Source organism: Trichoplusia ni, chromosome 9 (genome assembly GCF_003590095.1).
Source record: "Trichoplusia ni isolate ovarian cell line Hi5 chromosome 9, tn1, whole genome shotgun sequence".
Classification (NCBI taxonomy): Eukaryota; Metazoa; Arthropoda; class Insecta; order Lepidoptera; family Noctuidae; genus Trichoplusia; species Trichoplusia ni.
This window is the reverse complement of record NC_039486.1, coordinates 15331056-15358607: the sequence shown is the minus strand read 5'-3', so window position 1 is coordinate 15358607 and position 27552 is coordinate 15331056. Positions and strand designations below refer to the sequence as shown.

Genomic DNA, 27552 nt, shown 5'->3' with positions numbered 1-27552 from the left:
CACATTTTAATGTGACGATAAAGTTTATTATCTAATGTACAATAACATTAAGAGTAGACGAGGAACTGTGTTGCTGTGATATGTATACTGGCATCGACGCGTCGGGAGGTTAAACATATTTAATTATTTATTAATCACAACTGTTGTGTCGGTCAAATATATATTACCGGTAATGAATAATACTTTACTGTTTACTTTACAGGGTAACAATTTTTCGTTATTGGAGGTAATCGTAGTATAAAATCAACAACAGTTGTACAGACGACACCTTAAGGACTACACACACTTATTCAGCTTATGTCCGTACAAAACGCGTAAGTTCGCATCCATTTATTTCCCGCGTACGGGACTGTGAAGCTGTTTAAGTGTGAGTAGCCCCAGCGACAAAACACATAGTAGGTACGCAACAGAATATGTACAACATTGTTTACATAGTAAAAATGATAATTTGCGATATTTTTCATAAAACTAAAAAGAAACTATGAAGTGAAACAACAAAACACAACATAGAACGAGCATACATAACTAAACTAAGTACAAACATAACGCGCCAAGACTCTCTCTGAATAGAACTGATAGTTTTACAGCTGCAGTGATCTTAGAGTAAGAAGTGGTCCCAGGGAACCTTGCACCAAGTCTTAAAGCAGGCGTGGAAGCGAGCAACCCAACCTCCAAATGGGTCAGAAACGGTGTCATACAAGCGTCTTTATTGTTTCGAAGTCTACCATCGACAATTCAAAGGCAAAGGAATCAGTATAAACTGGTACACATTATTTATAGTAGATATCCATCGTCAGAATGATTCATTATTAAATGACAGGTTGCGAGTCGACCCAATTAAGGACTCCGGTTGGGTCCTAAACTTGGATTATTTTTAAGGTCTGCACGATCAATAGAAGAGTAGAGGTCATCAAGCCAGATCCCGATCCCCGCGGCGGACAATAATTTGTGCGATCCACAAGAGCTTGTTTTGCGTCTGGGTGCTTCTGTCCATGAGACGAGAATGATTGTGACACTTGGGACTGGGATTTAAATTCCCTAGTGCGGCAGCTATAAAAGAAATGAAATTTCTTTCTCTAATACCGAAAAAAATCGTAAAATACATTCTCGATTAAATGTTTTGCAAAGGAAGTCATATTCTCGTGACAATTTAATTTATACATAGCACGCAATGCAAAAATAGTAACTCTTAATATAATTACAACTGTGACTACTTAGATGAATAAGTATGTTTTACAAATGAAATTCAAGACATTTCGATAAGTTTTTGCATTGATGCTTCCACCCATTATGAGTATGATGTGAAGTTGGTGCTTGTTCATGCAGTCTACCTACGCGACCTATGACCATTGTATAGACAAACATAAAAAAAACAAGCACTTAGCTCTTAAGCTATTACAAAATAATTTCTATAAGAAACGCAATAGTCAAATATGATTATCTACTGATCATAATACTTAAGTTAATATGATTTGTGTGAGTTGTATGGACCACAGAAACTGTATCCTGGCTTGAAACGTTTCTGCAGGTAATTTCAATACGGCACTTCTGACCATTGGAATCTTAACATCTGAACCTGTAAAGTTCGTTACTCACACAAGTCACACAATAAAAAAAAATACAAAAAATATATTTAATAACAGTTTCAAGCGTCTTTATCGGGATTTAATCTGATTAGGGGCGGATCTAGGGACCCAGGGGCCCCTAGGCAACATGGTAGTGGGGGCCCCCTTGCTTCAAGTTATTTTCTTTCAGTGAAAAATTTATCAAGCTTTTTTTAGATGTTTTCTTTGGTAGTGGGCCCCTAGGCACTGGCCTTATGGATAATACGGCACTGAATCTGATCTGTTGTAGCACAGAGGGCACGAGTCGAACAGTTTAACTACAGTTGAGTTCGGAACTAGTCGTGCGATCCCGATTAATAAGCGTGATTAAATCGTTTTCGTGTCACAAAAGTTTTAGTAATAAAATATAACTTCTTACGGATAAGTAAAAACCTATTTTAAGAGTAAACAATGACTAAGACAGGCGAGTATAAAACACAAGAGGTAACTCAGACACCGATTAGGCTTCACAGAGTATGTTCACAACCGATAGAATAGTTTCCTACATTCCTACATTACTTATTATGTCAGCTAAGGATACTATTATGTACAATATTATTTCACGACACCAATGCGAAGAGGAAAACAGCAAGTTTTTTTTATATTTGCATTTGTACAAAATCAAAAGAGGAACTTTTATGAATGTCATAGCAAAATTACAGATATTCATATTGCTGCAATTTAATAAGTAGGTACCTATAGGCTATAGATCCTGAATAATTATTATCAATGTGACCTTATTGCTTTACTAAGAACAGTATAAGAACTAGAGCTTAATCCTAACTTAAATTATTTACGTACACCTAATGTAACAGTGACAATTAACTATATTACAGATCGAAATCTTTACACAACAACAATAATTCATTAATACATATGATATATACATATATAGAGTCGTAGATATGTGTATTATTCCAGAAACTATATATTCAGGCAAAATCTATATTGCTAAAGTTATCAATGAGTATAACTGCGGCGCGTGAACCACTTTCAAAAACATCGTTATAATGGGGTTTAAAGTACAACTACGGCGGAATTAAGGGAATATAAGTATGTAGGTATCTGCGACTCTACCACGCTCCTGACAACATACTCGTACCTAACGGTTCTCCTAACGGGCTACAGTAGCTACAGCAGTACAGCAGGTACCTGTACGGATATTGTCTGTCACCAACTCATCCCCTTTGCCTGCTTTCTTCCATTTACGGTAGGATCTCATTTAATCTAAATAAATCCCATTTTATATGAAGGGCAAGTGTAAGGGTATTTACAGGGCAAATTGGTTCTTACAACTGTTTTTAAATAAAACATTATAGTCAGCGAGTAATCTGCGTCCAGTCTCCGGCACAAGATTGAAAACTTGAAACACTGTTAAACTCGACACTGACGAACCTTCACAAACTGGGACCGAGTGTCGCGGCGTGTCGCACTGCGGGCGGAGAGCGCGCGCTGCTACTGCGCGGCCGGCGGGTGCTGCGGCGGCGGCGCGGCCGCGGCGGGCGGCAGGTAGTGCCAGTAGGGCGGCGCGTCCCCCGCCTGCGCCTGGCACGCCGCCGCCAGCCCCGCCCAGCTGAACCGGTACGCGTAGCGCTTGCCGTGCACCTGTACCGGACAACACTCATGACAAAATCACTGTTGTTTAATGGAACAAGTGCAATGCCATAAATGATGGCTACTTTAGGTTTCATCCATAGGAAACAATTTTTTTTATAAATTCTGGAATACTTCATTAAATCACATAGGTATCTATGCAAATTATTCAGTCTTCAAGAAAAAATATTTTCTAAAATGTTCACAATGGCAGAAGAACCAATATAAGCCATGACCAGTATTATCATTGATCTTGAGCAAGAATGTTATTTTTGTGTGGAGCGCATGCTCTTGATGACACAGCACGGCTGGCCTCATTTCAAACGACCGTAAGTACTTATGAAACCTGAGTTACTAGCCCCAGTGGGTATAGCTGTGCCCGTTGCTGTACCTTGCTCATGATGTTCTTGTCATAGTAGTACCGCAGCGCACGCGACAGCTTGTCGTAGTTCATGTTGGGCTTCTGCTTGCGCCGGCCCCAGCGCCGCGCCACCTCGTCCGGGTCCGCCAGCCTGAACTCGCCCTCGCCGGGGGGACCCTGCCACAGACAACACACGTCATACTTGTAACAATCCCTATTAACGATTAACTTACTGTCTTTTAAGTTATCTTACCATTTCCAAATATACGAGCAAACTATGAAATGCAACTCGTGGCGAGCACCGGAGTAGATGAGACAACAGTTATAATTAGGCTCAATAAACGTATCGACATTGGGATTGACTGAGACTACTATTTTAAAGGAACTGTGCTCTTTCCTGATCTTTTCCTTTAAATGTTTTCGTTTAATATTAAATACTTAGGTCCTATTCAATATTAAACGAAACATTTAAACCACCACTGGCATCATGAATTGGTTGTTCTACTGTAGAGAATAAACATTGTTGCAGTACATACCTCCCAGCAGATGCCGGGCGCGCCGGCCGCCAGCTCCTCCAGCAGGAACTGCCACAGCTGCACCTGTCCGCCGGAGCCGCGCGAGCACGAGCTTAGCGCGCCGTACGGGTCTGGAGACACAACAATACCGTCACACACGGTGCTCTTCTGAGGTCGGCCACTACGGCTAGTAACGTTAGACACCGGCCAACTGCGTATGGCATATTATAGCACACGATTTGTTGCGTGCTTTGGATTCGAAATCGAGACCTTTTACTCGGATGTGCTGCGATCCAAACACCAAGCCTTTAGCATTTGCTCACTTGACATAATAGACATGTTTCACAGACTTCTTCTTCTCCTGCTTCATATAACAAGATATAAAGAAACACATGACAAACTATCTTTAGCAGAATTGTAAAGACAGAGATGTAGTAATAGGTACTCTCAATTGGAGATCAGATTTCCATGTCCGATTTTGGCACCGATAATTTAACTATCGGAAATTTAAACGGCGAAAATTGTGATGATTTTGCTAAAAAAAGAAGCTACACATGAAAGGTGACCTTCCTTTGTTTTAACACGTTGTATATGCCGGGAGACTACATAATACTCCTTCAATATACCAACCAGGACCTTGTGAGGAAGTTGGGAGGACAACAATAAAATGTTATTATATTAGATGATGAATGAATGATAATGGTAACAAGACAATGTTTTTTTACGGTTGGACATTTACTGACTTTAAATGTTTTGTTTCCTTAAGATAAAAACTTAAAAAAGCAGTATCAAAACAAACAAATTATTATCAAGTAAGTTTATGCATATCGCATTCTTCAACCTATAAACATTATCCTCATGGACGAAATCCCGCGACCTTCGATGGTAAGCAGAGATATCGCATAACTTCCTCAAAACTAAGGAAATAATAAAAGTAGTCAGTGAAAGAAATAGCGTATTTACATTACATCAGCAGATAACAATGTTGACATTGCCGCGAATAGTAACGATTGATAATGTTCCGCCGATAAGTGCGATAATGTTAAGTTGTGTTGCGAACTTCGAGTTAAGCTGTCTAGACAGATTTGCGGAGATTGTTGGTGACGCAATGTTTTGCAGAACTTGCCGGACCACTAGAGACCTTCACGCTAATGATAACGCGAGAGATATTATTAGCTCAAGTCGCGAAATATCATGAATATCAGCACAACATGTGTAAGGCGAAAATATATAAAAAGAATATTAGAGATTCATATGAAAAGATGCAAAAGGCTTAAAAATAAACAATAATCTTCGGTATCTAGCGACCACCTAAACTAAATCAAGCTCTAAAATAAGTTGTAACCTGCAAGTGTCGAACAGCACTGGCGTAGCATTTAGAGCATAGTTTTATAATGCACGCACTTTTCAACAATCTCGCCCTGAATTGGTAAAATCTAACATACCTTTAGTTACGAAAAAGATGTAACTCCAGTTAATAAAATATTTGTTAATTTTGTGTTAAAAATAAATTGACTAAATATATTTTAGAAGCCCTCTACGGCGTAGCGCTCGCAAATTAAAATAACTTAAAAATATTGCATATATTGCCTATTATGTAGTATTAGAGTCAGGTTTACACATTCCTTAGTTGGCTAATAAATGCCAGTCGAATAAAAGAGATGTACAACAATTTGAGGCGATTTAAATTTCGCTAAGATCTGCGGAGATAAACCAAGAGATTGGACACTACCGTGGTAGAGATGCTGGAAGCGGCGGTGCTCGCTGGAGCTGAGCCACAGCATGCTGCACATATCACATTATTGGTGGAAGCAAGGTTCACACACTGTACAACCACACATTAATATATCAACACTTACGACACACTCTTAAATGTTACTAACTTTCTCAAAATTTAAAGTTAATGGTATTTTTAAAGTCTAAAAATATGGTGTGAGGAAAGTGTGTGTATCCGGATATGCGACCGGATGCGGCACCGGAAGCTCGCGAGTGAGCCGCAGAGGGCGCGGGCCCCGCCTCCGCCGCGCCGCGCCGCCTGCCCGCGCCGCCGACGATCACACCAGATAGAATAGCTGATACGATACGTCACGGACCGCAGAGATCTCACCTCTAGCCCACACAGCGCAGGATTGATTAAACTGTCATCGGTTTCCGATTACCCCATGATTAGCATATTATATATCGACAGGTTGAACCTGTAGATTTATTGCGAACGTCATCTCGTGGTTGTAATGCCTGTGATAAATATAATGAAATCGCAAACATATTTTAGCGTCAACCAATCAAAATATTGACACAAACCTATCGAACATCTCTCAAAATAAGTTTTACGGAACAAGCTGCTAGGAAGCTGAGTATGAAGCTGCTGTCTTCAAATTTAATTTAGATTTGAGTGGAAACACCAAACACCACGATTAATAACCGTCGCTCTGATGTCATCGGCTCTCTGGGGTACAAGCCGGCAGTAAGCCAGCAGACAGCGGGTAATCCTGCGGAGATGTCTGACGCGGGGGGGGGGGGCTCAGACAGAGATGTAATGAACACCTCATGCTGTGACAACACCGACAACACCACACAAAGCTACTTGTGCGGCTTTAGATTTCCAACTCCGAGTACAATTTACTACTGAATAATATCGTTGCGGTTGTCAACATCGACTTGCGTTACACTTTTTGGATTGTATGAGTCCAAATTAACAGTTATTGGTACCTGTGTTTGTGTGGCAAAACAGCTTCAAATAATAAAGTAGTCAAAATCATTTGAGCAGTATATCTGAGCACGTTAGGTGGGTGGCTCTAATTGTTTAAACAAACGTAGGAGAAACGATGCGTTAACATAAAATAGAAAAATAATTTCAGCGCTTACAGATCTGTTTAGTATTAACTACGAAGTAATTTCCCACTCGCATGACGTGCTCAGACTGTTGAGAACAGCATCACACAGACATGAGTAAGTGCGTGTCATAACTGACATCGCAGCAGACTACAGCGGGTACATTCCTCACACCACACGCACTTCCATCCAGGATCTTACTATTTCTGTAGGAATCTTTACATGGTGTTGCAAATAGCCACGTGTTCTTCGGTGGTGGGCGGAGTTGAGATATGTTATAAATTTATAACAACTGTCTAGACAATAACGTATTATAGAAGAACAAGTTAAAAAAGGGATACCGGGCGGGCAGTCTTAATATGTAGAGCATTGATTAACTTCAATCAATTTTGGTAGAAACCTGAAACAACTCGAAAAATACAATGCATGAAGACTGAAAAAAATAGTTCATTGATCACACTTTTATTAAACGAAATCATTAGAAACGTAAACAATTCTGCGACAATTTAATGAAAGTCAGATAAGTTCAGGGGTTGTTCCATAATGCATGCGCGGCGGCGCACCGCATGCATAATGCATGGCGCCCCGGAGCGCGCGGGCAATATAGCGCGCCCCGGGGCCCGGCCGGGGCGCGGGTCAAGTAATCACGACATATATAACGCGGAGATAACGCTGGTTTAAGTGATCCATCACTTAACCCGGAAACAACGTCACGGGGCTATCTCCGCCGGTCTATTACTATAATCTGCCTTACTTCAGATGGAGCGACGACTTCATACTGAAATTTATGAGATATTATAACACGACTCCTTAATACTCATTTTTAGCAACATTATGGAGTTCTTACTGGCTCTTTATTAATGACATGTAATAAAAGCTGCAAAAAGCCAAGCCTTATAATTTGATTCAATCATTTATTCACTGTGAATAACCTAGAGCAGGTCGATGCGTGATCTAAATTCGTGTGTGCTGAACTTGTATAATAACTCATTGAAATTTCCTTTAAAAGATCTATGAATACAAACTCCGCCCACGATCAAGATATTCATGAAGTAATTAAATAATCCCATAAGACATTAAATTTAATGCCCACGTCCACTCCGACACCCCGCACCATACAACGACCTCTCTCAACATAAAACCAATAAAAGCGACCCGAACCGCAATCGGTTTCAGGAATCACGATCCCTAATTGTATTAATCATCAATAAAGTGTCACAAATTAATTTACGAGCTGTATAACGATATAATAGGTACCGTGTGTAGTGTCCGCCGCGACCGCGACCCGGACCACACCGCTGTTATGAGGCGGCTCAAAGGTAGTAATTGTCGATGGGAAATCACCAATTACTTCGGTTCTCTTTGTGTTTCGGAACCCCTGCCTATTAAAGTTATCTTTTAAGAAACGCAAATTAACGTTGCGTTAAATTATTATCGATAATTCATAAATCGAGCCAACAGTGAACCGTGGTAGAGTAAAATTTTCGGAATCTATTATTATTTAATTCAGAAAATGTAACGAGCTTCTTTTGTCTTCAAAAAAGCGGCAACATTTACTAAAGTTTTTAAACCTGATGTTTGAAGTTATCTATACATATAATAAAATTGTAGAAAAGTGAAAACTGTACATTGAAAATTTTTTTTAAAGAATAATTGCAGTGTGGTCTACGAACGATTCCGATGCCGAAAATATGATTTTTAGAATTTTTGTCTGTTTGTCTGTTTGTCTGTATGTATGTCCGGAAAGATCTCGGAAAGTACTGGATAGATTGGATTCATATTTTCAGAGAATATCAACAAGAGGTCCGGTCAACATACTTTTTACTTACTATCTCGCTTTTCGTTACAGGGGGTGAGCAGGAGCCTTTTATATCTATACACAAATATCAAATTATCTCATAAACTACTGAATATATTTCGTTCAAATTTTGCATGAACCTTATCGTATACATGATACAACAAATATACAAAAACCATAACGCTACTATTCAGGGGGCATGAGCAGTAAAGTTTTAAATTTTTGGACTCACCCGTAACATCGTGTAATACAATTATGAGGTGTATTTTCACCCCATTGTGTAGTAGGCAGCACGGTCATCAATTTACAAAAAAAAACATCACGCTATTTATCTTAAGACTTCTGGCAGAGCAATAATAGGATTTTTCGAAACTAAATCATTTTCACAAAATTAGTCATTTTATTCTCTTTCAAGTCTGATATAGGTCTACCGCGACTATTTCACAAGTAAAATAAAAGAAACATAAACATATAATACGTTTTTTATGCAATTGTTACCGTAATCAGTACATTCTTGAAAGAAAGGAACTTAAATTCTTTTTATTTTTATTGATGTACTGAAATGACTCAAGTTCAAATGTGGAATGCCGTAATATGATTTTGTATTTATTTACGATAGGAATGTTTTTCGCATTTCGAAAACCTATGTTTTTAGCTCGGTAATGTTGGCGATGCTACTTCAAGATCAAAACATTCGTAGTGACACTCAACCCAAAGTAGCATGTAGTTCACATTGATCTCATCTATAAATATGCATAACAAAAAATACTGAACGACACAGTTAATTATTACCTTGGTTCATCTTTAACAACTAGCAACAATTTTTTTATCTTAAATTTGCAACATTACATAGGCCAAAAGTATTTCAGATAAAAAAGCCCAGAAAACTTGCATAAAAACTGCATTTAAATAGGTATGCAATGTGAACGATCTATAAGACCAAAGCTATCAATGAATATACATTATGTATCTATTGATAGAATAATGTCTACTGATACCTGGGATTTTTCAATATTTTAACGATTTGATCGGTCTACATCCGCCATTATAGAGACCGCACACGTGGTCCTTCCAAAAATTCCTTTAACAATTTATTGTATTCTCTACTTATTTAAAATTTTCTTCTTTTTTAGCCTGGTAAAAACAGGGGAAGGAACGAGACTGAATAAGTCTCTGAGATCCCTAAGCCGACGTGGATTAGGAACATAATGTGCGTGTAGCTATCAGCACTTACATTCGTCATACAATGTCTGGAAAATTCATTTTGGCTATCGGTATCGACAGCGTAACCTCATAACCAACCTCATGTAGTCTTTATTTAAGTTCCATTTATATTATGCAGTAGGGATGACGGTAGGTATTTTACTTCAATGATCGTCAGGTATGTTAACGAATAAAATACGTAATTTTTCTTCGTAAATTGGTACAGTAAATATGTAGAACTCATGCATATGAAGTCACATTTATGTTCATATTTTGCTTTGTCGTAACAAATTACACATATCCTATACTTTAGATTTTTGTCATTGTCAATTTTAAAAAAAGGGGTGACTGATATTTTTTTAATATCACACTATTTATTTATCAGCAATTTAAAGGCAAATCATGATCAAAACACCAGGGGGCCAAGATAACACGATTACCAACTTTTTTATTTTAGAAATGTTCCAAATGTTTGTGAGGAAGATCAGTTTTAATATTAAGAGGACAATCAAACATAACGTGTTTCAGGAAACCGTTTATCTGGGTGCAATTATGCAAAATCTTATATCTTATAACACTATGTAATTGAAATGAAACTACTTTTACGGATTTTATCGCGGTATATTATATTTATGCAGGTATCATAGTCACGGGCAGACTGCCCGTGCAATACCTGCAAAGGTGTCGAAACGTCGGGAACTAAAATCAAAAATTACACCGCGATAAAATCCGTAAAAGTAGTTTCATTTCAATGTCTAATATTCGCGTAAACCTAAGAAACCACTATAACACTATGTAAAATCCACAGTTACCGAGCCCGACTCTCACTTCACCAGCTCCGTCCACAAAAATAATTTGACATCTTCTTTGTATCGTCAGAAAACATCGTGTGTGAAAATAACAACTGTCTGGCTATCACTGTTCCTGAGAAACAGCCAGGTGACAGACAGACAAACGGACACTGAGTAATATGGTTCTGGTTTACCTCTTTGGTTACAGTACAATAATAATTTTATGATACCTCATAATCACTGTCATAATCCATCTAGCAATTTCAGGTGTAGGACGGCCCAAGAACAGACGTGCTCGAAAATCATACCCCACCCAATTAATAAATGGAAAATTTCGAAAGTAAAACATTTTTAGCAGAAGTGCTAAGACTGACTTATACCTTTTGTTATTTTTTCCTACTTGCAATGTATAAAAAAAGTGTTTCATTTTCAATATTGCATTACATTTTTGCTATGATCGTTATTATATAACTTCATAGTTTTTCACATCTTGAGAATCACGCAGACAAAGTCGCGGGCAACAGCTAGTTATATATGTATGCAATGAATTATATTCGTTATGTAGCATGTGCTGACTATTTCCCTGTATCTGAGTCATTAACCAACTTTCCCGTGACAACTAAAAAGTTAACTGCTGAATGACTAATAGAAAGTTAAGCGCTACAGTTATTTCAAGAAAAGTCTGAGTTTTATAACCTAACCGATGATTCAGAGTTACGACCTCATGCAATAGTAAGTTACATAATAGTTTCGGGAATACAAATAAAAATAGTTTGGAAGATGAGTTCATTATGGTGTAAGGTTACACCTATTATGATCGTACGGAAATATAGCCGCACTTGTTAGCACACAATGGGCCTGAACCTCTGCGAATAGAAATTAACATTCATTTTAAAACGTGACTAAGATTATGGGGCTTAATAAAATGATATCAAATATTAAGATTGGCTGGAGTTCTCTAGTTTAGTTTCGTATACTTTAACATGTGTACGTTGGTTAGTTGCTATTTAATTGTAGAGTCTGTAGTCTAGTGTGTGTCGGTGCGGAGCCTGCAGCTCGGCGCGGATCAATGATGGCCGCCCACACGACTGCTTCTCAGAAGCAGCGCGCGTGCCGCAACACATGCGCGACGGCGAGTTACTGACGCACTGACAAACAGCGTGACTGGGATGACAGTCATGAGGAGTTATAAGCAAGAAGATGTCAGTCGTGGTAACGAAAGGATCCAGCAACTGTTAAAATATCACATGTCTGTTTACTATTGGAAAATCTTTCGAAAAGGAATTGAAAGATTTTCCCGGCATCTGTGAATCTCTCTCTTCTGATATAGGTATATATTGTACCTACATACACACTTTACAACTGATTTCTTATCAACTAATTAACAATCTAATAATAATAGCGTAGCGGCGCTACACCGCGTAACTTGTGACACTCGCCTCCGAGGCGCTACGAGCACAGGGCGGGGCTACGAGCAGGTGTGGCCTGAGGAGTCCCGCCTCTCGCCGCGAGCGCCCCCTCACGCCTCACATAGAAACACACAGGCACTGGAAGTGTGTGGAGGTTGTTATCTTAGATACGGACTAGTAGACAGTGTGGAGTGGCCGAGTGCCGCCGCTAACGTCACCGAGCACCTAGTGTAGTGCAGTTAGAATAGTAAGCGCTATGAGCTGTGTATCTGACTAGGTTGGGTCCGTACCCCGTCCGTACCGTACTAGGTTATAGGTAATCTAGGCATTGACAGTTTATACTATAGGCAAGTACGAGTAACAATACATGGGCTTGGTGTTTGACTGTTTCAGCATTTACCGCTTGCAACAAAAACATCATATTCAAATAAAGTCCAACGGCAAGAAAAGTTAAAAGGCTCTTCAAAAATGATAATTCTAATTTAAGTAATACTAACAACAAAGATTAGATATGAATGCGCTAAAGATAATATGATAGGTACTTAGGTACAATAAAATAGATAAGAACATCCGCCGCAGAAAAATGATCTGACCGATGATATCAAACAATTGATTACGTGCCCACCTGCTCCGTGGAGGCTCCACGAGGCAGCTAGATAAGTGATCGTCGTAGTTACATAATTACATATACACATACACAATCTAGACATATGACGCAAGTGCGTTACGGATAGAGGATAGAGCCAGGAAGAGCGAAAAAGAAGAAACATCGATCTCATTACCAGAAAATAATTTAAATATCAGGGCTGGGTACACACAAATACACCGACGATATTTACACGGAGAACACGAATACTCGCAGTGACAAATTGAATCCAATTTCCATTCAACCATCGACTGCTGAGAAGTAGTAAGCAACATTACGGGCGCGTGGCAACAGCGAATGTCCCCTGCGTATGTATCGCATGTTCTATTAGGTCCGCGTCGAGATGTTCTCACGGGCCGCATTCCTGGCGCTGAATCACCGCCGCCGCGAGCGACCTGCCCCACAATGTGAAAGCAGAGGAATCCGGCAGGAGCACTGTCCAACACCGACTGCTCTTATTATTACCTGTTTTAATACATTAATTATATTATCAGCAGCGTATAGTTACAGACATCGGACGGGTCCTAGTGTAACAATGTTTTTATGACGACTGGGTATAAAAAGTAAAAATCTATCTAATCGTGACGTCACGTGTAAGTTTCATTCATTGTTATTTGACCAATTTATATTTGACGTTCAAATTAAAAAGTAAGTAGGTGGATCCATTATTATACAGAACTAGAAGCCGGACACTGAAACAAAAACTGTCATCTTCCCCAATAATTGAGTTACCGCAAACGTTGCATTTTACTCATGCAACACATTTTGTATTATAGTCAAGTCATATGATTGAGAGATTTCTTAAGTGCTCTTAACTAAAGCATGATATAATGCTGCGTCACTTTTTCATTAACTTGATAGTAAGCCCGGTAAGCCTTTGGTTGTGTGATTTAATAAGCCTGGAACATTAAAACACGAGCGGTTTAGCATAACATTGTCTGTCGGGTGTCGAGTGGTTTTCATGACACACTCCGGGTCAGGGCGCCCCCTGCTGCCTCTGCTCCCCTGGTATCAATGCTAATGCCTGTTGAGCCTCGCGCCCTCACAGGGGAAACTCTCGCAGTTTTATGAACTGTCAGAGAGTATTGTCTTTTTATTAAATAAAATATTTTGGCGGTATTTTAGTGGTATGACTTTTCTCACGTCTTTTTAATGCTGCCAGCGTCTGATAAATCCTTTTTTTTTTCATAAAACTTGTGTTGCAATTATTTTATTGTGAATTTTAAATGGCGCTCCTCGGCAGCGATGTCCTCTACCTACTCATAAATATTTAACAATTTGTTGTGTGTTATTCAATTAAGAATGTTAGACCGTTTCAGTAACTCATAACTATGATGTAAAAAATTAAGTGAGTATTATTTTTAATACGAACGTTTCACATTTTTCAAACTACCTTGAATACATAGCAGTTACAGTATTACAGTAAATATTATTCCTCACCACGGGTCCCGCTGGGTTCAGGCTTTTCCGGCTCTACACGCAAGAAACAATGATACTTCGCTACAAACAAGACGCACAAACCCTTTAGAACAGCTATTAGATGTTAGATAATCTTTAAAACATTGCGGTTGGGAATATGATTATTCTACAGAAGTCGCTCGCAGACAGACTGACAGACGGACATACAGACCGACTCATCAAACTTATAACACCCCCATTTTTGCGTCAGGGGGGACTAATTAAATTTTAATTTTATTTTGATCTACTATCCAGTTGTATTTACACAATGTATTTCAACAACATGACGCCACTCTATCACTAGTGATAATGAAAGATATTAACTATTATAATCTATCGGTAGAAAATAAAAATTTCATTCTTATAAAAATTCAGTAATGCGTATCATAATTAACGGGATGTATTCAAAGGGTGGAGTCGTAGTGGTCTTCGTCCAAAAATCGTATATTAAGCCATTTTTCAGGAACTTTTAAAAACATTACAAAATGACTAAATGTGTGCGTTTTTAGAATGCCGTTCCCATAAACAGGAACTGAAAAGAAACTCCATAACAATCACACAAATGTGAGATTTCAGGCTCATCAGGCCCCTCTATTGGTCATACAGAACAGTAATAATATTGTCTAGTCCATCTTTAACCTATGACTTTAGGCCTGTGACTGCGGCCAGCGCTCGGCTCGTCACGAGGAGGCGCCGCAGAGCCGCGCCGCGCGCCGCCTCACTCGCGGTTCCTAGAAACAATTGGCGAATGTGCGCCCGACATGTTACCCACGACAAATTTAGAATAACCGACAATGTGCTTGTTAAAGTTAATCTGTAATTGTGATCTGATGCACAGTACACAATACAAACGTGAATTTAGATGCTTATGTATTTGATAGGAAAACAATTTCTTTCTCATTTCAACTGTTTAAGGTAGAGTCAAACGATATTTACAAAAGGTAATTGAATTGGCTTTAATAGCCTTAAACGGTTGATATTCCTTCGATCCATTTTAATGCCAACAGCTAATGTCCACCTTGCCTTGCCAGTCTATTAACTACGTTTTGCGGTTTAACCAAATACCTATATGAATATATTTACTCTGGCACGCTATTTGGCCCCGTTGTCACATAAGGTCACCTACACGACCTCTACAGTTTTGCAAGACTAACAAAAATGCTGAAGTCCATATAATGGTTAATTTAGTGCGGAGTGCGACCGACGTGCGAGCTCGTCTGTGGTGTGGGTGTGTTCTTACTGAGAGCCGACCAATGACAAGCCAGCACTTAGTAAACTAACCACTTTAATAATTCTCGCTTATTACACAAGAAATAAAACATACAAAAGGTACTGGTCGGGCGTGGGCTCCGCTCATACTGTTATTCTGTTTGAACGTCTGTTTGTAACAGATCCCAACGTGCGATGCTTATGTTAGGTTATGATTAGCTATGATGAGCTAAATTGTCCAACGTTCTTCAAAAGCTTTCCATATAAGCAACACCATCTATGTAACATGCGATACTTAATAAATTCTTGTTACTTAAGTAGTTAAAACTGAAATTGAGATATTTTTTCTCTATGCTCATACGCTTAATAGTAATTTCTTATTGAAATAACGTACATTTGAAAATGATGTTAAAGAACTATTTATTACCAAACCCGAATACTTTTGTGTATGAAAAGATTGCAGTTTCGTAACTTTAATAAAAAGGTCCTTGCTTATTCAACACGGATCTCTACCCGCCATTTTAAAATAAGACATCAAAAGACATTTAGTTTTATTGTAATTTGGTAACGACTGAAAATGTGTTGCAAACGACGAGCTTTTATATGCGCAATAACATCGTGAATTATGAGAACATGTTGGTGACTACACAATCAGCTTAAATTATTTAAAAATATATGCATCTTATTGCTAGATGTAGACATGTGAATAAAATACCTGCAAAGATAAGGTAAATATTAAGGTTACCTTATTATTTAGATTTCTATGATCCATGGTATGGATAATGATGACTTTTAAAGATAGGACAGTAAATGAAGTGATATACTACTTAAATTCAAAATTCTTCATGAAAGATAAACAGACAAAAAAGTAGTTTTAATTAGTCAGTTAGTTTTCTTGAACTTTACCTATGGGCCAAATATACTTTTAGAAAGTAATTGAATGTTTCAAATAACTCATTTCTTTCTTACGGCTCAGTGATACTGTAATCAGTATAAATAATTGCACGAAATGTAATCATATGCTAATACTATGTTGTAAAAGTGACACATAACGTTGTGTGAACAGTAGTCTCCCACGACGCATGCGCGAGCACGGCGCCAGCGGCCACGTGCGGGGCCCGCGATACAAAATAAACACTATTACTCACACAATAAGATTCCAAGTCATTCAACGCTCTGTGATCATAGTGATTCAATCCGGAACACTGAATCACAGTTCCGAGTAAATATTGATTCACTTCCGCTATTACATTAGGTAAGTATATAAGTCTAGTACGCGCAGCATCCCGCACATGTTGAGGTGTGAGTCACCGCCTGAAGGCAGCGCAGGTCCGGCTCGCGGCCCTGTGTGTCTCCATAGCTTCGGGGAAAGTTAGCTAAACGTTAAGATTTATTACGTGACACATGTAGTCATCGAACTGACAGCCTCCGGCCACTGCATGTTGCAACTGATGTATCTGACGCTGTGAGTAACGTGCTCTTTTTCATCGTGCTATTTTTTGCAGGTTTTCATTGAACTATCATAATCTTACTGTTGATGTTGGTTTTCCCCGATCGATAAAAACGTTTTTTATTTATTTTATGTATTCAATCAATAATTTCTACCAAACGGTAACTTTTTAGAATAAATAAACAAGACTCTTGATTTGTATTGCTAATTTTTTTTACCTTGACAAACAAAAATAATATTTCAATACATTGTTTTATTTATCTCTGAGATCATAATATGGGTATTAAGGAGCTCGTAATAACTGCTTAAGTGGATCGATCACAGGCTTAGCTACTCTTCACGCGGTTGCTCCGTAGATGGGTGACCATCTCTGTCAAAACGAGTTAATCCATGTTTCGGAAGGCACGTTAAATTGTGGGACCCGGCTGCCATTCATACATTTTTGACTTTGTCATTACGGGTAGTCAGAAGCTAGAAAGTTTGACAAAGGAGGTATCGTGTTACCCGGGTTGAGAAGGTCAGATAGGCAGTCGCTCCTTGCAAAACGCCAGTACTTAGCTGAATCCGGTTGGACTAGAAGCCGACCCCAACATAGTTGAGTAGTAGGACGATGAGATGATGAATGTAATCTATCGAGGCGTAGCATATCATGTTACAAGGTGAATATTCGTGTAGTCAGTAACTATTGACTGATCAATGCTCGCTGAGTAAGTCTCGTAAGTCAGTGCATTAGTAGGTAGTCGAAGGGAACTTCTCGTAGCCCGATCGTAGCAAGTCAAATAGGCACGCCACGTCTAATTGTATTAATTATTTTTTGCCTCCTAATTATGCCTAAAACGTAAACATACTGTACACGTGGAGTTTACCTCTAAAATAGTTTCTAATAAATTGCTAAGTTATTGTCAGTTTAAAGAAGTAGACCTTGGTAGTGAAGAATGACCTTACAAAACGATAGAGATTATACTAAATTAGTATCGCGCCTTCATATGCGATGAATTGAATAAGATATTATCGGAAACCGGCCGCGGGCGGCTCATGGTAATGAGTTAACTGTCCAAAACATAGTGAATCAGTGCGGAGCGCGGCGCCCGCGGGGACGCGGCTGTTTGGACACCGGGAACTCCATCATCAGTCGCATATTCAAAGTAAATTTAGTAAAGGAATGACGAATATTCCGCAAACAATATTTCGACGTGGCATTAAGAAAATGCTTTTGGCGATGTCTGACTCTATCATTGCACCTGAAAGCGATTTAATATGTATTCAGTTACATTAGGTATAAGTTGCTTATACAGACAGATCCTTTGAGACTCAAACTCTGATTTTTTTTAACACTTTTACAGAGCTTTAATTATTACAAGGAAAGACTAGAAACTCTACACAGGAGGTCCAATCCACGCCTTTACGGTTGTACTTCAAGGTCGTAATAGTTATGAGTAGGCATATCTAGATGAGTATTATATCAATGACAAATATTCAGATGTCACATCGCTTAGGAATGAATGAATGTTTGTAGGATTTGGCAAGTTCGCAAACACGATAAGAATTTAGAGCGTGTTTTCAATTCCATCACACGATGAGAACACATTAAAAGAATTTAAAAAACAACAGATACACATTCCTTGGACATTACTGTCGATAAGATTGAATAAAAAAGTAATAAGATGGCGCTAGTGGTGCCCAGCCCCAGCGGACCCGCCGCGCAGATAGGTCTCGATACGAGGTAACGACCTCCGTGCATTATGTAGGCGATCTATTTAGATATCACACCGTTTTGGGGCAGAAAGCGTACTTTCCGCACTCCCCGGGGGAGTTAGAAGGAGAAACGACGCGAATCATTATCTATAGTTTCTATACTAAGTCGTTTCTCGTTTTAAATGCTTCGATAGTAATTCGATCCTAATTAGATAACTCCATGTTGTGCATCTAATCAACTTAATATAGGACTAGAAATAGATACATCATTAAAAAAACATGGAAATAGGAACATTGGCCGAAGTTTGAGTCACAAAAATACAGTTGTTTGTTTACCCATTCCTAAATAACAAGGTAAAATGTAATAAAATACGATGTGGTATCAATTGAAATTTTAATGAACCTCTGTCTGGACGAGATACAAAAACATTTAAAAACCGGTGTAAGGAGTAAGTATAGGTAGAATGCATTCTTCGCAGTCGCATAGTTTAGCGAGCAGCGACCCTTGAACAGGTGACCCTTATAAATACTAGGTATAACTGGCGTTCACGAAGTATTTTTAGAACGAAATTGTTAACCATAAGGAATAATTAAGCAATTCACCGTAAAATGATTAATTTAACATGTAACTATTGTAAATGTCTAGTAATTACGGCGCAAAGTTTGATTTCCGAGTAACCGCATGAGTCAGTAACCGTGAGATGAATGGAGCGCGCGCGTGACTCACCACGTATTCATTCATGAGTTTTTTGGCGCGCTTTCTCAATTCTCCGTTAATACTAATCGCTAGATGGCGCTGAAACGGATTACTGGTGAGCGCTATTATCTTAATATTTTGGTGGTTAATTTGTGACTTGAAATAAGGGTTTTACGTTTCCTTTCTTAAGATAGGTCTTAAAGGCCAAACTCAAATATTGGTTTGATTGTAAAAAATATAGGTATTAAATAAATTATGGTGGTGGTTTTTAGTACTCATGTGTAAATCTAGCAATCAAATTCATATTAAAATACGTATTAACTATAAACAAGAATCCCTTAAACAGCTGGCCAGTTTGTCGCAACTTAAATGAAAAATTGAGTATCTATCAACTCGCAAAAATTTCAAAACTGCTTTATATTCGTAAATGTTCAGTGTCACTCGGGATATATGAATTCCAAGAATTATGTATATGGGTGTAAATGTTGCAGGCTGTGTGTGTGCAGGTGTAGTGTACTCACGGTAGTCAGCGGGCGCGCTGGTGGTGGCCTGGTGCTCCGGCAGCGGCTCGGGCGGCGCGCGGCCCGTGGCACCGGCGTGCGCGTGCCGCACGTATGCGTGGTAGATGCGCGCCGCCTGCTCGCTGCCCGAGCACACCTACAACGTGACACATACATCAATACCACATTCCTAGGCCTCATGTAACTGTGCTTAATACCAATTGAAATGTCTGTAAAAGTTTCAATCGGCAATAAAAAAATAATAGGAAATATTGGAAGGTGTTGTTTGGGATCAAACACCGCAAAGTTGATTCGACATATTGAAATTCAAATTCGTAGAGAATTCATTTCGTGCGGTATTCGAACCTAGTTAACCGCACCAGTTACTTTAGCAACTTTTAGATACCTAGAAAGAGTCTAGTAGATCGGAAATCCCCCATCACGAGACAATTCGTTCCGCATTTTATAAGTAAATGGAATAGAGTGGAAAAAACTGCGGTTATGTAAATAATTGTTCTTCAATTTTCGGGTTCATTTTCTTTTATAGAGGTATATGACTTTCATCTTTATTGCTTCTAGTGTAGCTCTATAAATTGAAATAGAAGATAAAGTTGTCATAAAGCACACGTGTCAGACAATAATTCCGCCTACTCTATAATTTTATTGTAATCATATCTTTTATCTACTCAAAAAGGTTTTCATAAACAATCTTATCGATACTAGCCGAATGATGTTGCAGCCCAACTGGGATTTGGCATGATAAGTTTAATTTATATATAATTGTCTGGCGTTCAAACTGCGTCATCACGACTAGATAAGCCTAGAACTAGTCTGACTACTCTGATCATGTGGGTAATGGTTGAAATCACATAAAAATAGGCAATGGTACATAATTAACATAATGTAGGCAGCTCTCCTAAGTATCATAGTTACACAACATTTGTAAAGCATACCGATGTTACTTCTTACATGCCACTTATGTATGGAAAATAAGAAGAAAAGTGTGTAATATGATAATGTGTGGTGCAGTGTGAGTACCTGCAGCCAGTTGTCCTCGGTGAGCGCGAGCAGGCCGCGCCCGGAGTCGGGCAGCAGGTGCTTGCGCGGCGCGCACACGCCGAACGTGCGCGACACCCAGCGCACGCAGCGAAACACATCGTCGCGGGACCATTTCTCTGGATCTAACAAAAGTAAAATTCTATTTAAATACTCCAATTAGGCTATAAAAATCATTTAGACAGCACCCCGTATAGCTGCCCTACACCGCTTTTTAAGTGCTCTAACTATGGATGAGAAACAGTGCAACTCCACAAACCCCAAATAGCACACTGTCAGTTCTTCGACAATACAAAATGATAACATTCATTCATCAATTCAGGCGCTATTCATATCCGTATCATATGTCATCATTTCAGAGCACGGTAAGTACTTAGGATAGCTGTATATAAGATAACATGACAAGTGATGGTAAAAGACGGACCAGGATCCGACTGTGAAGAGGACCGAGCGATGTGGTTACAACTAGAAACAGAATGAACATTCAATATCCCTTTGTCTACATTTAATGAAGTCTCATAGACTAAAACCCGGATTAGATACAGTACCTAATAGTGCTTTAGATGTGATCAACGATTGACATAATCATAGGCGTTATTATCATAATTATAATCAAGTCATGCTGCGCCTCCTAACTTTATTTGGACTGCGGATTTAATCATATTTCATCAGCATTTTTTTCTATTTTTATCAGTCTAACGTTATGTTTTTTAAATAATAATATCAAGTACCGATCGTAATTTATAAATGCATCCTATACTTAGTGTAAACTTTAGTATATTTTTAAGCAGAGCTTTTAATGTATTTAATAAATGTTGAAGGTTTATTTTTTTATTTGATTTAATGCTTTTTATTATTTGATTATGAGTAACTTCACCATAAAATATTAAAAAAACATACTTTAAATAAAGTCAGTACGAAACAAAAACAAACAGACACATAAGAATTCCTATGAAAAATTCGTCCGTTTTTCTATCGGCTAAGAGCATTACATACCTACAAATATTTTGGTACTACAAAAAGGACAAAATAAAAACAAGTGAAGCTATTGAAACACAATATGTGCAGATAAACAACACGAATGCTCACAAGTATTTGATACTAGTGTCAGTCTACAGTTCTAACAAACTTGACTTGGACAATAAAGGCCAACTATAGAACAAACAAGTGTATACCTACTGCATAACGATGGATGGTAAAATTGAATGCAATCACTTTATTTTAAAGCTTTAAGGTAAACTACGTCAACGAGATTTGTCTTAGAATTACATTTCGTAGCAGCATTACTCGCGAGCGCGCGGCGGTAGCGAGGCCGAGGCATAGAGGCCTATTAACATTATAGTTATTAAATGTTTTGAAGTATAAGTTTCAGTAAAATTAATAAAGCTCTATTTTATTAAAAATCATTAAGTTTCCAGAGCCAAACCCTCTGAGTCCGTAATCTAATGACGGACTCTTGTCATTTGAGAAAGCTCTCCTTCATTCGCTCTACTCACTCGTCAGAAACTACAAGGCAGACAGACGACAGTCTATGATATAAAATATAGTTAACGTGAAGACCCTCAAAAATCACGGTGTCTCCTCGTGTCAATTATGTTTGTTCTGGACATCCATGTAAATAGCTAGAGGGTTACATCATCCAAGTACAATCCTACAGATAACCCAAACTACGAGTATACTATACTAAACTAATGGAATTAAAGTTATTCCTTAACCCTAATCGTAGATGCATTGTAAGTTCACCAAATAATTAGGGTTTTCTTTTTAAATGATGTAACTAGTTTAATTACTATTTTATAAATAGCTAAACCCAATATACTTGAAATGGTTTTTAAAAACCAATTCTTGTCTTTTAATCTGATATTTTCTTGGATATCATTTATTCAGCCGGGTTCTCTAACTTACCTAGTAATTAGAGGGCTTGAGACATTCAGGTATTTCCATATGTAGGACTTGGCAACTAGATAATGATGGTAGGTAATTCGTGCGATTACATGAAACTTTATAATATGATTCCTATCGTCTAGACTGACTGTTTATCGTATTCAAGTAGCAGGACTTTGATAAAACATATTGCTACATTGATGCTGTATTGTCTCAAATCGATTTCTTTAAAGTTTGCTAATATTTTTTAATATTAATTTCGTGGAATCGATGAGCTAAGGTTGCATCGCCATGACTACAGTTTAAATCACTGCCTGGTCTGGTTTAACCGGTTATGAATAATTTTAAAAAGTAACTAGTATTTGCGTACATCACTTTTCCTACTAGAGTACCTGGCAAAATTATTTTTGTAAATAATAAATATAAATAATTGTTGCGTAAGAAATTCGAAGAAATTTGTTTATAAACGTGTTATGTTAATACAAGTTGTAAAGATAATCTTCTAGTTAATATAAAGTGCCATCGTTTATAGGTCATTAATATATTGTAGGTATAGGTATTATAGGTACGTGCTATTAGTTGTTTAGCATCTAATAAGCTAGTAGGGTCCATCATACATACAATCCTACATCAAAGGTTTACATTCCGACATAGGCGACAGAGAATATAGATGATATACCTAATAAGTTTTCTCAGATCATTATTATTTCTAATCTGGCCTAGGTCTAGAATGTATTTTATGACCTTTATGACCAGGGACCATGGACCAAGGACCATGTATTTTATGAGGTCTTTTCATTATGTTACTGAAAAATTTTCAAATATCTGTTATATATTTATTAATTTACTTAGTTAAAGCGGCGAGCACAGGAACATAATTATCTCAAGAGGTCTAGTTTTCATTCGACTCTATCTAGTGTAAGATTTTAGCAAATTCATCTTGATACAATAAGGAGAGTCACCGTACGAAGCGTTATTAAAAAGTTAATAATTAAGTCTTTTTTTTTGGATTTTCCTAAATATTTGCGATAGAGCCACCACATTTACTTTGATTAGAATTAATTATGTAGGTAAACAAGAGGTGTTTTGAAAGGATTTTGTCAGGAATATGAATAAGAAGGTTTGTCCTCATGTTAATATTAAAAGTTAGTTAAGGTAAGTTCATCAAGGCTCTCTTATGACGAGAAATATTCTGGTAAAATGCAAAGGACTTTTCTCGTCATTGATCCTGATTAAACCTAGTTTTGCTAATTTGTTATTGCTGTCGGTGGTGAATAAATAATTAGTTAACGTAACCCTTCAAGTTGCCATTGAAGTGGCATGCAGAAACCGGAAATAGGTTACAAACAAACAAATCATGTATTTTTAAGACTCAGGTATTTTTCAGGAAAGATTTAGTGAAATCCAAAAAAATACTTCTTTATGCTCATTTATTCTAAGTAAGTACTAAGTTATTTCTAAAAAAAATATTTTTACATTTCAGATCCAAAAATATAAAAATTCGTTACAATTTTGCTATTTCCCGAATAGTCCTCGTATAATCGTATAGTCGATATAATAGTCGTAGTAGAAAATAATGTATAGTTTTTCTAGGCACAGATTGCCTTGATGAAGGTTTGGCAAGTTGTAGGCCTAAACAGCGCCGACGCAGCTCCGGCCGAAAATAACCAATTATTACCATTTTGAAACTTTTTCAGATCAAGGATTGAAACCAAATTCACTGCTTAAATAATAAAATATTTTTTTATTTTTTTAGTTTACCGTATGTGAGGGAGTTACGATAAATTTCAAGATTTAGTTTATTAAAGTCGAGAAGTAATTTGAGGTTAAGTGTTGTATAAAATAATATTAATGTTTTAAGACCATAAATATTTAAGATATAAATAAATAAACTATGGTACCTAAGTTGGCACTTTAACAGTAAAGTTGTCCTGAACGACGAGGCACTTAGCAAGTTCTAGGTAGGTACGTATATTATTTCTTACTCAAGTCTAAAAATTATTTTACTATTACGTCTATATCACTCATAACTATTCTTTACATTTGTTATTTGGTCCCTCTTAATTGTCATTCCGTTGTATCTCAAAACAATCGTAATATCTCGCCAAAATAAGCAGATTCAGTAAAAAACAAAGTTTTCCTTAACCGAATATAGCAATAATACGACTATTTTTGTTATGCACTTGAACTGTGGGAAATAGCTTCTAAATCAAGGGCGTCGCCAAGGGGGGGGCAGGAAGGGGCAGCTGCCCCCCCCTAGAGATTCTAAAAAACTTGCCAAATATCACGCAACCAAAGTCCTAAGTATTTGACTAGATTCGCTTGAAGTTCAAGCCTTGAACAATCATTCCCATGCGTTGAAACTCGAATGAATTCACCAATTCCACTCTTAAGAGCCATTTCACAAAAATGATTGCGCTCAAGTTTAGGTAAAAGAGTGCGTCATTGTCTATGTGTGCGTAGCGAATCACACGAATGCAATATAAACAGTGTAACATCAGTAACATGAGAGTCAAGACCGACGAAACAATCTTGAGCCGTTATTGTAATATGTTTTGGTAAAAATTATAGATTATGAAAAATTGAATATTTTATTTAGCGTAATGCGTTTACACATTACGCTAAATAAAATAAACAAAGAAACACTGATAGGTATTATGTAAAATATTTATAGCGAATGATACTTATAAAAAAATGGTTAAATAGAACACGGGGTGGATGTACAATGGGGCCGGTGTTTCCTTGTCGTCTACGTCGGATCAGATACAAAAGTGCTACCCTCTTCCATGCGGTTTAGACAGTTTCTCATTCTAAAATGCTAAAAAAATAACTATTAATTTCCGATATCCGATATCCGGCCTGGAGGAGGATATCACTTCAATGCCGCGCATTGTTGGGAAACAACGTCATCGAAGCAATCACCCAGCAGAAAGCCCTTCAGAATTCTGGAAAAGATCATTAATAATACCATACTTGGACTCCGTTATTACATCGCTTGAAACACGCTTTGCTGAAGAAAATACTCCATCATTTGCTTTATCTAAATTACACCCCGCACAAATGCAAACGATGTCAGTCGAAAATCTCACAGAAACTTGCGAAACTATTGCTCAGTTTTATAATTTACCAAACATAAAAATTGAATTGAATCGAGCTTTGGCAGCAATTCTGGTATAATAAACCAAACTCAACAGATCAAACGGTTGTTGATATCCTAAAAGAAGCAAAAACCTTCTTTCCCGACACGGAAAAAGCGTTAAAAATTTTGATCGCTCTTCCATGCACGACGTGTACGGTAGAGCGATCGTTTAGCAGCCTCAGGAGACTAAAAACCTGGCTAAGAAGCACTATGAGTGAAAATCGCCTCAATGGTTTGGCCATGATGAGTGTGCACCGAAAACTTATACATGGAAACTTACAAGATTTTAATAATAAAGTGGTCGAGAAGTTTACAATGAATCCCGAAAATTATATTTTAATTAACCTAATATAAACAAACAACGACATTATAATATTAAAATCTGATAATTAAAAAATACGCTGTACGCTGTACACTTATTCAAATTCAAACTCCTTTTTATTCTATTTTTCTAATAAATATTATTATAACTTATTTACAAGTTTTTTATTGCATAGTCAAGAGCTCGTGCTCCTGTAGCTTTACACATTGGACTCTGTACTGTCACAGAATACCTACAATTCATACCTACTTTTCTCATTCATAGAGAATGAGAAAAGTATGAATTGTAGTAAGTAAAGTCAACTTGCCCCCCCCTGCGCCATCGGCTGGCGACGCCCTTGTTCTAAATATAGGCATAATGAAATTAAATAACCCTAAAGACTAATCTAGAAACTCATCGTATGGAATTCCACCACTCTGCAGAATCCGCGCAACACTCGATCCTCTTACGTTGGAGGTTCTGCACCCCCTCGACCAAAGAGGTTAGAATGGTAACACCAAAACATTGAGAATTTATGTTTTCAAAACATCACAAGTTGCACATAACACAGTTATCACAGAACACAGGGCATGGGACACAGGGCACAGGGCACGGGGTAGGGTGGCACAGGGCGGGTGGACGAGGGTTACCGGCTGGCACGGAGTCGTCCCCCGACTCGTCCACGTCGGAGTCCATGCAGTCATGGCGGGGCGCCAGGGTGCCGGCTGAGCACGCGCAGCACTAGGGCCCGCGGCGCGCCAACTCGCACGTTTTTATACTAAACCCGCGACTTGACCGCGGCGCGTCACCGACGTGACGTAGGGGATTCGTCACCGCGATCTGCGACTGCGCTCACTCGAGGAAAACGCTTTCTGAGAAGCTGCGCTTGCGACTCGCCCGCGGGGACTGCTCGTAGCGCGCTCCACATCACACCCTGCACTGCTGTTTGTTGTTGATACGCTGCCATTAAATATGCTTCATTACATCTGCGCGATACAGATTATCTTAGCAGGCATTGTAATAATGTGATAAGGGTAGAGTGAGGTGATTACCAGGCGAGCATTGAAACTGGATTAGTTGGCCAGTCTATATGGGGTCCATCTCAATCGCGATCACTGTAACTATATTTTCCATTTTTTATTTAATTTTAGCATTAATCATTCATGACGAAAATAGTTGCTATGAGTTCAGACAAGAGATGGCGCTGTCAATAGCCTTTAATATTGTAAATGTGTGGCTATTGCGGGGACGAATGAAATATGCTGAGAATTTAAGGTTATCAAAAAACCAACCAGTAACTCATGACTTAAATAAATATTTAATAAGTATCCGTAATGATGTCTGCTATCCGCACTAATCTGATGGTGAAAATTAATCTGTTTATTGCTTAAATAGGGAGTGCTAGACCCCG

The 27552-nt window shown here is 38.1% G+C and overlaps 1 protein-coding gene across 1 annotated transcript; it reads right to left on the bottom strand.

Moving 5' to 3' along the window:
* Window positions 1-4: 4 nt before the first annotated feature.
* LOC113497815 (DNA-binding protein D-ETS-6-like) lies at window positions 5-27090 on the bottom strand. The gene is made up of 6 exons (XM_026877572.1): window positions 26792-27090; window positions 20800-20942; window positions 19783-19918; window positions 4095-4204; window positions 3589-3735; window positions 5-3209 (listed from the first exon to the last, which is right to left on the bottom strand). The coding sequence occupies exons 1-6, from the start codon at window positions 26835-26837 to the stop codon at window positions 3060-3062; spliced, it is 732 nt and encodes a 243-aa protein (XP_026733373.1). The 5' UTR covers window positions 26838-27090; the 3' UTR covers window positions 5-3059.
* Between the last annotated feature and the right edge of the window lie 462 nt (window positions 27091-27552).